The 12,686-nt window shown below is 34.0% G+C and overlaps 1 protein-coding gene across 1 annotated transcript; it reads right to left on the minus strand.

The window, feature by feature from the left end:
• Window positions 1–8,174: 8,174 nt before the first annotated feature.
• Window positions 8,175–9,305, minus strand: LOC110790291 (uncharacterized). The gene has a single exon (XM_021995074.2). The coding sequence runs from the start codon at window positions 9,301–9,303 to the stop codon at window positions 8,215–8,217; it is 1,089 nt and encodes a 362-aa protein (XP_021850766.2). The 5' UTR covers window positions 9,304–9,305; the 3' UTR covers window positions 8,175–8,214.
• Window positions 9,306–12,686: the final 3,381 nt, after the last annotated feature.

Consider the following 12,686-nt stretch of genomic DNA (forward strand, 5'->3'; position numbering starts at 1 on the left):
GAAATTACTTTTCAATAGCTTTGACGAATTTGGTTTAGTTTGGTGGTAGTTGAGCATTTTGTTTTAGAAATTATAGGAAAAGTCTTTATGATTCATCATTGATCGAATTAAGTACTAATTGACTTCGATCATTCCAACGTAGATATGCCATATCTTATGGAGCTAGATTGTGAAATTACAACACACAATCATTGATGATCATATTTGGTCTCAAGTAATCATCAACATGATCTAACCTAGATCTTTATGATTTCTTGCCAAGTGGATTTTATACTTCTGAATCTTTGAACTAGCCAAACAGATTCAACTTATATCACATTTGAGTAAATAAACCTATATTCACTCAAATCCATGTGAAATAATAAAGTCATAAAATCTTTCTTTAGCTTTGAACTCTATTGTCTAGGCGTTCTAACAATAGTTCATATCTTTTGTTACTTTCAACAAGTAAGACTAGTTGTCTTAAATTGATTTAGAAATCAATGAACTTTCAAAAGTCCATCAAAATAGAGCTATTGAATGATAACTTATTGATATGGTCTAAGCAACAATGCCAAAGATTAGTGGAACTAAAATCAAGGGGTTGATTTGAACCTAGTAAAGTTCTTTAAAGAGTTGTTTGTTTTTAATCAAGCATATTGACTCAACCCGTAAATGACCATTTTATTCAAATAAACAAACAAACAAGCATTGTTTTTGTTCTTCTGAATGTGAGTCTTTCTGTGTTTGAAGCAGAAATTTAGGTATGCTGATTATGGAACAAAATAGCCATTAAGTTCCAGCCTTGAAAGGAATTAACACAAACTAGATGACCCTACAACTAATGTAGCATTGCCATGCTTCATTTCCCACTTGTAGGTCATTAGTGTAGCCTAGCTTCCATTGTTTGAGTTATTACCGAAGTAAGAACCTCAAGCGGTATATGATACCAAGGAAGTTTGATTGCTAGGTCACTTCTCTTTAAACATAAACTTATAGGTAGAAACGGAATCGTAAATTCCTTTAATTTGTTCCTTGTTTTCCTATTTCTTGTACCCTTTCTTAAGAATTGAATTCTATAGTGTTGACTTTTATACTTTGTTAAACATGTCCGATGTCATTCCAACAGAGTTCTTACCATTTTATTTATGTTGAATATTCTGTTTCAACTAGATGATCTTACCAGAAGCTTCTAAAGTTCTCTAAGCATCGATCTATTCGAATGTCTAGGGACTAGACTCATTCGAGAATTAAATGGACAAAGATATTAGGTTGTTAACCATTGGTAAAGCTGAGTGTTTAAACTCAATGCTTTATGATCTCAAAACTACATTGTATTTTGAATTCACAAGCACCAATCGGTTTGCCATTCGATTTTGATACTCGAAAACAACCATAAAAGTCATTAAAAGAAACGTACATTTAAATTGCTCATTTTCTCTCATTTCCGTGAATCATTCTTGGATTCATTACCAATCAAGGAAATTTACTGTTACCTTTCTAAAAGGATTTATTGCAGTGCAAGATATTTAATTATAAACAATAATTAAAACATACATTGAAGCATGCAAAGTCTAAACATTTATCATGAGTAATAACTTGAAAATTAAAGCAATCATGCAATTTAAACAAGTCATTAGCATTTTATTCGAATTATGTGTTCCGGCAGGTGTGAATAAAATGATTCCAAGACCCTAAAACCATTGAAGAATTAAGCACAGTTTGTCGACTCAATTCTAAAACATTTTAGGTAAGCAAAAGCCTTTTGCTAATAGTCTAGAAACTACTCTTGGTTGATAGGTACGTCTAAGTACTTATTAGGTAAACCTATCGATTTTGCCACGACATAAAAGGACTCCTTACTTATATCGTTGAGTTTCACCAAAACTAACATGTACTCACAATTGTTTGTGTACCTTTCCCCTTTAGGACCAATAAGTAACACCTCGCTGAGCGAAAACAATTACTATATTGATGTAAAGGATATCCAAGCAAGTGTATATTTTGGCATGGCACCTTTTAACTCAATTTTTAAGTTTGGAACTTAAGGCTCTTACTATGTTGGTTAGATTTTAAGTGAACTAAAATCCTTAATCATGCAACATAATCAAGCTTTGATCTCATGCATTTTAAGACATATTTAAAAGCAATAAATAACTTAAAACATGCATAAGATAAATGTGATCTAGTATGGCCAGACTTCATCTTGAAGCTTCAACTTCAAAGTCCGTCTCGAAAATCTCCGTGGGAGGCACCATTTTCTTCAAATAGGATAAGCTATAATTAAACTAATTACAACTATTTGATGGTACGCAGACCATATTTGAATTGAAAAACAATTTTGGTACTTTAGACCAATTACATTCAAATTAATGGTACGCAGACCATATTTTCTATCCTATTTGGGCCATACTAGTCACTTCATAACCTGCAAAACAGTACATATACAATATATACCATTCACCCATTCATTATCATGAATGGCTCACATAGCTGGTTAGTAAAACACGTTATGCATCACATAAATATTTGCATCAATTAATCAAGGGCACCAATAATCTACAAATTATTCAGTCCTTATTAATTCTAATCAAGTTGTTTTAACCTTAAGGATTTGTAGACCTAATCAAGAGTTTATGACTAAAAGGGCTCCCACATAAACCAATAAATTCATATGCTTTACTAATTTTAAACATAAAAATGTATTTCTAGTCTAACCGGAAACATACAAATTTAATTAAAATTTAAAGCTCATATAAATTTATATTTGAATCCATAAATTTAATTTAATTTCAGTCGTATTTAAATTAATTCGTGATTCAAATTTTAGTAAAATAATTAGAATAAATAAAATTTATTATAATTACAATATTCAAAATTAAAATCCAAGAAAATAATTTAAATTATTAATTTTAAAATTAATTAAAATTACGTAAACTGAAAATTTCAAATTAAAATGTCAAAACGATCTAATCGCAACGCAACAACCCCACGCAACGCACGCCCATGGGCCACACGCACACAGCCATCGCTGGCTATGTGCGCGCAGCCCATGCGCTGCGTCGCATCGCTGCTGCTCCCCATCGCAAGGTGCGCGCCAGCGCTCGTCGCAACAAGCATGCTGCTGACCATCGCTGGGCGCAGCGCTCGTCGCACGTCGCAACAAGCACGCTGCACGCCATCGCTGGGCGCAGCGCTCGTCGCACGCACACATGCGCTTGCTGCGCGCGAGGCTCCGTGCGCTTGCGCGAGGCAGTGCGCGCTGTGGCGCAGTACGCTTGCTGCCCACACGCGACTGCTCGTGCCTTGCTCTCGCCCTTGCCCATGCGCCCATTGCTCACAGCCCACGACACAAGGCAGGGCTGCTGCCTTGTGCTCGTGCACCATGCCCTTGCTCGCTGCATTCGTACCGCATGGGCGACGAGCTCCCTTGCTCGTCGTCACATGCCCGCACTATACAACACCCCTTAAGGGTAACACGTAGCGTCCATTGCTTTGTGCGTGCGAATCGCATAAAAATTAAGAATTTATATTCAAAATTAATGACAAATTAATAAATAATATTAATTTCATAATTTTAGGGCGAAAAATCGAAAATTTATTATTTAATTGATTTCCGATTAACATGGATTCAATTCTAGGTCATAAAAATTTAAAAATTTAACATAAATTTACAATTTTTATGGTGGTTTTTAATCATAGGTATCTAATTAAATTATAACTAATTATGAAAATCAAATTAATTCTAAATTATTCCAATTTTCAACAAATTAATCATAATTACAAATTAGATTGCATAATTAACAAGGCTAGGCATTCAAACTTGTTAAACATATACAGTAGGTCAATCAAAAATTCAAGATTTATCAACAAGAATCGCAAATATTTAATTTAACATCTTAAATTTACGAAATTTTGCATTCGAAAAACTAAAACCTCCGAAAAGTCATAGTTAGGCTTCGAATTTGAGAATTCTGGGTTCGGCCGAAAAATAATATTTTTGTCAAAATTTTAGAATGCCTTTTACATGCGGAATTTACACAAAAATCACTCGATTTGGATGAGTAACGAAGAAACTGCCGAAAAACTGCGTACGTATAATTAAATAAACGCAATTTGCAATTAATTAACAATTACGAAAATTAATCACCCCTTTTAATTCTTGCAAATTTGTAATATTTAACCATGTTTATGCAATTTAGATTATGAAAATAATAAGAGGCTCGTGATACCACTGTTAGGTTATGATACATATGACAATTCATAAATCATGCGGAAAAACCATAAAGCCAGGAAAGCATATTATTTACACATAATCATTTAGCATAGAATAGATGCATACATGTTGTAGCGTGCCTTCCCTAGCTGCACCCGAACCGAACAAGAACAAGTCTTTAGGACTCCAAATGTCGTCCCTCCGTAGATAGTCCACAGTACGTCCGGATCCGCCTCAAGTTAGACCAACTAGAATCGCCCTTAAGGTTACTAGGAATTTCGGCTATTGTGTTTGCAAGTGTATGGCTGATTTTTCTTTCAAAAACTTACCCTTTGAATACTTCAATCGTACCTGCAAATAATGCCCCTAGGCCCTTATTTATAGAGGTATGGAAAAGGAACTGGAATCCTATTAGGATACTAATTAGTTAAACTAGAATCCTAGTAGGACTCTAAATAATTAATTTTATCCTTTTAGGATTAGGAATTTAATCATCAAACAAATCCTATACAATTTAGGTTTCGTATGTGAACAAAAACTCTACACGAGCATGACCCACGAGCGTGCAGGCCATGCCCGCGCACAACCCACACGACCGCTCGGTCCACGCGAGCCGCTAGCCCACGCGAGCAGCAGCACAGCTCGCAGCCCATTGCTGCGCGCGCTGCCATGGCCTGCTGGGCCTGGCCTTGCGCTGGGCCTGGCGTGGCCTTGGCTGTTCGTGTGGCGCGCTTGGCTTGCTGGGCGATGGCCTGGCTTCGTGCTGGGCCCTCGTCCGGTAGGCCTCGTCCGATGCTTATTCGTACGATACGCTTCCGATTAAATTCCTGGTTCCGAAATTCATTTCCGATACGAACAATATTTAATATTTCCGATTCCGGAATTAATTTCCGTTTCGAACAAATATTTAATATTTCCGTTTCCGGAATTATTTTCCGATTCCGATAATATTTCCGATTCTGACAATATTTCCGTTTCCGGCAATATTTCCGATTCCGACAATATTTCCATTTCCGATAATATTTTCCGATACGTATCATGTTTCCGTTTCCGGCAACATCTACGATTTGGATAATATTTATATTTCCGATACAATCCATATTTCCGTTTCCGGCAATATCATCGTTTCCGGAGTATTCATTTCTTGCTTGTGACGATCTCAGCTCCCACTGAAACCAAGATCCGTCGATTCCGAATATCCATAGATAGAGTATTTAATGCCATTAAATACTTGATCCGTTTACGTACTATTTGTGTGACCCTACGGGTTCAGTCAAGAGTAAGCTGTGGATTAATATCATTAATTCCACTTGAACTGAAGCGGTCTCTAGCTAGGCATTCAGCTCACTTGATCTCACTGAATTATTAACTTGTTAATTAATACTGAACCGCACTTATTAGACTTAACATAGAATGCATACTTGGACCAAGGGCATTATTTCCTTCAACACGCTCCCACCACGGCATTGTCAAGCCGAACCCAAAGTACGCTCTCCACGTACAACCCACTGGGCCCACCTTAACCCGGTCCTCTTTACCTAAAAATCATAAATAAGCATTAAATGACCCTAGCTGGAATGCGGCGATGCAAGATGAATATGGTGCTTTAGTTAAAACGGGGACATGGGATATAGTACCTAGGCCTACGGGGGTGAATATTGTGAATTGTATGTGGATTATTACTCATAAAGAAAATGATAAAGGTGATCTCACAAGGCACAAAGGTCGTTTGGTTTGTGATGGCAGGTCATAGGAGGTCGGAATCGATTGTGATGAAACTTTTAGTCCTGTTGTAAAACCGACAACTAATCGTACAATATTGGGTCTGGCTATGGCTAGAAAATGGTCGATACATCAACTTGATGTTAAAAATGCTTTCCTTCATGGTGATTTAAAAGAGACAGTTTATATGCATCAACCCCCGGGATTTGTTGATCGCAGGGCTCCTAATTATGTTTGCTTACTCCGCAAGGCATTATATGGTCTCAAACAAGCACCTCGTGCTTGGTACCAAAGATTTGCTAACTTCTTATTGCAGATGGGTTTTGTAATCGCCATGAGCGATACATCTTTGTTCACTTACAAGCATGGGGATGATATGGCATATCTTTTGCTCTATGTGGATGATATTATTTTGGTCACATCTTCAGATACTTTGTGAGATCGCATGATCTCACACCTACAGACCGAGTTCCCTATGTTTGATTTAGGACCCTTTAATTATTTTTTGGGCATTGATGTCACTCGTACTCCCTCTTTTATGCTTTTATCTCAACAAAAGTATGCACAAGAAATTTTGGAACGTGCAGGCATGGGGACTTGTAAGCCTGCTGCCACTCCCGTGGACACTCAGTCCAAACTAAGTGCATATTCGGGTCCCAAAGTTCAGGATCCTACAAAGTATCGTAGCTTGGCAGGTGCTCTTCAGTACCTCACTTTCACTGACCCTGATATAGCTTATGCGGTACATCAAGTGTGTCTTTTTATGCATGATCCCCGGGAGCCTCATTTCGATGCATTAAAGTGCATTTTACGATACGTTTAGGGTACCATTTATCATGGGTTACATTTATATCCTACTGCTTCGTTGCATTTGATTTTATACTGATGCAGATTGGGGCGGATGCCCAGACACCCGTCGTTCGACTTCGTGGTATTGTTGCTTTCTAGGTGACAATTTAATCTCTTGGTCCTCTAAGCGTCAGAAAACAATGTCCCGCTCTAGTGCCGAAGCAGAATACAGAGGCGTCGCAAACGTTGTTGCAGAGGCATGTTGGTTACGTAATCTCTTACTTGAGCTACATTGTCCTCTTTGGCAGGCCACTATATTGTCTATTGTGATAATGTCAGTGCAATCTATCTTACTCGCAACCCAGTACAACACCAACGAACTAAGCACGTCGAGATGGACATCCATTTTGTTCGGGAAAAAGTGGCGTTGGGTCAAGTCCGGGTGCTTCATGTTAGTTCCTTCCCGATATCAGTTTGCCGACATCTTCACTAAAGGCCTTCCACGACAATTATTTTTTGAATTTAGGGACAGTCTTAGCGTACGACCTCCTCCTGCTATGACTACGGGGGTGTGATAGAGATAGAATCTCTTAGAATATTTGATGTACAATAGACTTCTAGTCTCTTTAGGTTTCCTAATACAATTAGGACTAATGTTGTAACCCACTATATATATTTGATCAATGACAACACTCCAATTCACGGAGTTTCACAATATCTAACAACATGGTTAATGAACCACGTTAAATTTTCCAAGTCTATTATTTACGTTCTTAATAATCTGAGACGCGTAAAGTCATATGATAGTATCAGTCTTGCACGGCCTCCTCCAAGTAGTGCCCAACGTACGTCGGGTTGAAATTTCTTACTTGTGGAATGGGTTCGTCTTTGAAAGAAACATGAATCATTTATTATAAGGAGTATTCAACATTTCATTTTTAAGGGTTTCATGTTCAAGAAGATTCGTGGGAAAGAGCTATTGACATTCAAAAAAATGCTCTTTTTGTTCTTTTGTGGTATAGACCAAAAGACGAGTATTGGAGTATACTTCGTATATGATGAATTAAGTTAAACCTCAAGAGTATTTGGTAAAAACTCATTTAAAACAATTCGGACTTTCTAGATAAGTTGGAAATGCAGGTGAAAGAGTAAAAATTATTCGGTTTAAATCCAAATAAAATTACTAAGTAGATTGAGTTATTTTTTATAATCAGATGAAGTTGGATTTAAAATATTTCAAGATTGAGTTGAGACTGTATGGATCCAAAAAAAAATTGAACAACCTGAAACGACTTGGATAATTAATCTTCTTTAGGAGTTGTAACATGTACGGAGTATTTAAGACATTTTAAGACTCCAGCCTGTTTTTTTAGACTTATTTCAATTCAGTCTAATTTAGTTCAGTTCAATCCAGTTCTATTCAAAAAAAAATGTAGTACACTACCAATAAGCCAAAAGTACAAGTAGATTTCGAATAATACCTTCAATAATTTAATCAATTATCAAACTTACACATGATGTAGGGTCTCTAGATGTATACCTTCAGACTTCAAAGGGACATATTCAGCAAGATACACATCAAGATGATCAGACAACAAAGATTTATCAATACTCTCATGGTGATAAGATTTGCACACTAAATAAAACACTGTTTGGACAACAAGTCCAAATAGGGTAAAGAAAGTCCACAAAACTAAACTTAAAACTCCTAAACAAATCCCCACTAATATCCCAAATCTTGCTAATTTCTCAATTAATATTAAAATTGGTATTGCAAAAAGGTTAGTCACCAAAAAGATACCTAATGATGTTCCCATTTTACCCTTGATCAATTTCTTGCTCTTTTTCAAGGCTTTAAACCCACAAGATTTCTCCATAACCGAAACAACATTAGCCAATTGCCAAATCATCGTAATGTAGAAGAATCCCAAAATTAGTAGTGTACTTATAAGCAACACTATTACTAGCACGCCTATTTGTGACGTACCAAGGTGGCGGCCACCGCGTTCCGGTTTGTAAAAGAATATTATGGGTAGGACTATAACCAAGGAGAGTATGCATAGGTATGTAAACATTATACAAAAGTTGCATAGAAAAGTGACCATGAGTTGTTTCCACACTTTCGGGACCACACTCATGACCTTTTTGAATGCGATGTCTTTGCCAGTATAGATGCAAGCAACTATGTAGACGACAGCAGAGATGATAAAAAGTGACAATACCATAGAAAATATTACGTAGACGGCTTTTATAAGCCAATATGATATCCATTCCGAATGGACTGAGTGTGAAGGAGGAGAAGCAACTTTGTAAGTATCATTTTGGTGGATCTTGGTAAGGAGAAGCTTGGAGATCCAATTATTGGCTAAGAAGAGGAATGATTGAGGTAGGATAAGGGAAAGGGTGATTTGGATGAAGATCTTTGGCCATGTTAAGATTATCTTGAATGATTCTTTGAAGATACTAAAAAATCCTAGGAATTGAAGATCTTCTTGCTCGTTTTCTATGGTTTTAATTTGGAATGGCATTTTTTTTTGAATTTGGATAATGTAAGAAGTGTGGATGAGAATTGGTGTGGAGTGAAAGGGTTTTGTCATAATATATGAATAGATCACTTAGTTTAAGTACAAGTCAATGCCGCGTATACTTGGAAAATCTTACTGTATCTAGGATCGTCAAATTTGTACTCCATCTGTCCTTTAATATTCGCACCGTTTTGATTTTTTTTCACTTCACGTAATTTTCTTTGATCCTATTTTATTTATAGTATATAAAAACAAATATTAGTATATAATACATTGTTGATTTCATCTTAATATATATTTCCGAATTATTAATATTAATATGTAGTTAAAGATATGGGTGGTCAAAATTGTGCATTGGCAAGCGTGTCCAGTCAAAACGGTGCGAGTATTAAGGGACGGATGGAGTACGAGGGAAGAATTTTATTTCGCAGAAAATTTGATTTGTCGATAAAGATTTGTGGTGGTGTAGCGATAGAGGTTAGTTCTACGTTTACATTAATTGAATCAAATTTAATTCAATTTAAAACTACAACAGATAGAAAAACCCCATTGTTGAAAGTTGTATGAAACAACAATGTGAAAGAGGGTATGTAAGATGTTCGACGTGCAACAATAGTGTAGTTTTTTCGAAAAGGAGATTTATTTTATCTGATTTATTATCTATTTGATGGAGTAAATTCATAATCTTTTGTAGAATTCGTATGACTTTTTATCAACGAATTAATTTTAGTTCAAAAAAAAAAACTCCTGAGATATTTGACTTTTGGGTATCCCTCATGTGAAATAGTAGTTTTCCGTATCTACTCTTACTAACGCGTTAAATTCGTTTAAGTTATAAAAAAAAAAATTCTAGAACAAAATATTTCAAACAAAATATATGCTTAAAAAACTTTTCATTTATTCAAAAAACTATATATTTATATAATCTTTGTTTTATAAAATCACAATATCTATTACTTTTTATATTTACACTAATATAAACCTGGTCCACGCTAACTTAGCGTGGACCAGGGAAACGGAGTAATTTGTATGGATAACATATGTAACTGTCACATGACAGTTATTTTGTGATTTTAAATAGTAACTATATACGTATTACAGTAACTATATGTTTTAAAGAGTTACTATGTGTTTTGTAGAGTTTCAATGCGATTTGTGTCTAGCCCACTTTATATACGTTTTAAACTTTCTTATTTTTCAAAATTTCAGATCTACATTCTGTTCATTCTCTTTCATTTTCTCTCTATGCTTTTCAAAATTTAGCCAAAATTTCTAGGTTTTGTTCGATTTTCTTCGTAATTATCTTATAATTCTTATAATTGGATCTATTAGATGAGGAAAAATTGGAGGAAGTAGTAGATCAAGAAGGAGGTTCGTCGTTGCAGAAATCGAATCGAAAAATTTGCGCTCGTCTACAAATCTTCGCAAGAAGTTTTAGAGATCACATCTCGGTTGTTGTTTTTTAAAGAATATTAAGTCTATTTTTATTTAAAATTGAAAATATTTGTTGTTTTGGAGAAATTAATGTTTGTGTTTTCCCGAAATATCGTTTTCACTTCGTGAATTCGATCAGTGACTTCACGATTTTAAATAATAACTATATGAGTAATATAGTAAGTATATGGTTTAAAGAGGTACTATGTAATTTTAATGGTTACTATATGTGTACAATAGTTACTATATTATTTTAATGGTTACTATATGTGTACAACAGTTATTATATGTGTACAATAGTTATTATTTTGTTGAGTGATCGATTTGAAATGTTTGTTGTTTTGTTGAAATTAGGGTTAGTGTTTCACATAGTTAGTATATAAATGATATAGTCACCTTTAATTTATGTCGCGAAATAGTGTTTTTAATAGTCACTGGAATGTTCATTGTGTTTATGTTAGTAGTAGTTTTTAGAGTAACTATATTATTTTAAAAGTTACTGTAACTTTAAAACAGTAACTATGTGTTTAAAATAATCACTATATTTTTTAGAAAGTTATTATAAGTTTAAAACAGTAACTATGTGTTTAAGATAGTTATTATGGTATGAACAGTTTAAAGTGAATTTTTTATAAATAATAGTTACTATACGATTACATTATGTACTATGTTATTTAGAGTATGTTTTTGTCCGCTTCTTAGATAGTGACTATATGATTATAATGGTTACTATATGTGTACAATAGTTACTATATTATAATAATAGTCACTATATATTTTATATAGTTATTATATATTTGAAATAAGTACTATGTTTATTTTACCATTATTTGTTACCATATGTTTATTTTCTTCAATAGTTACTATATTATTTATATAGTTACTATATGTTTGAAATATGTATTATGCTTATATCATGATTTGTTACCATATGTTTATTTTCTTCAATAGTTATTGTATGTTTTATATAGTTATTATATGTTTGAAATAGGTGCTATGTTAGTTTATTATGTTATGTGCATGTTTTTTATGTTTATTCTACATTTTTAGTGATGTAGTTACTATATTATGGATCGACTTACAATATTATTATCACAGCAACTATGTCTGCAACTTTGTGACTAAATGACCATCGATAATATTTATAGGTACTATATCTTGTATTATAGTAACTATATGTTTGGTATAGTTTTTAATGTATATTATAATGTTATTTTTATGTTGTTTGTTGTCCTCTATGTTATTAGTAATAAGAGTTACTATGTTATGATCACAATAACTATATGATCATAATAATAACAATATCTGCAACCCTGCTCGTATATGACTATCATTAGATTAAGAGATGTTATATCATGTATAATAGTAACTATATGTTTTTAATAGTTACTATGTTATCATTATGTTCTTTTATGTTCTTTTTATGTCCTTTCTTTGTACTCTATGTTATTAGTAATAAACGTGACTATATTATTATGACAGTAACTATATGACTATAACAATAACAATAACTGTATCTCCAATTCTGCGAGTATCTTACCATCGTTAATTCTAAGAGTTACTATATGATGCATAATAGAAAATATATGTTTTACATAGTTAGTATGTTATTTTTTCGTATTTAAATGTTAAATAATTAACTTAGTTTAAATATTATTGATTCAGAAATACAAACATGATGCACCCAGAATTGAAGTCGTGCAAAGAATAAATTTTGCAAAGAAAACAAAAGCAAGAGAAGAAGAAAATCCTGACAACAATGGAAACCAAGGACGTGGTAGAGGAAGGAGAGGACGTGCTGGTGGAAAAAAGAGATGTGGATGTGTCGATTAGTATTTTTTAGTTCAAAAAATATTTGATTTTAACCTGGTTTATTTAATAGATGCAAATAATTAGAATGTCGTAGCTAAAACAACTAACGAAGTAGTTAATGTTTTCTTTATTACTGTTCAGGAGTTGTAATTACTGTTACTTTTGATATAGTTACTCTTTTTTATTTCAGTAATTATGTGATATACAAT

This window comes from Spinacia oleracea, chromosome 3 (assembly GCF_020520425.1).
Source record: "Spinacia oleracea cultivar Varoflay chromosome 3, BTI_SOV_V1, whole genome shotgun sequence".
Taxonomy (NCBI): domain Eukaryota; kingdom Viridiplantae; phylum Streptophyta; class Magnoliopsida; order Caryophyllales; family Amaranthaceae; genus Spinacia; species Spinacia oleracea.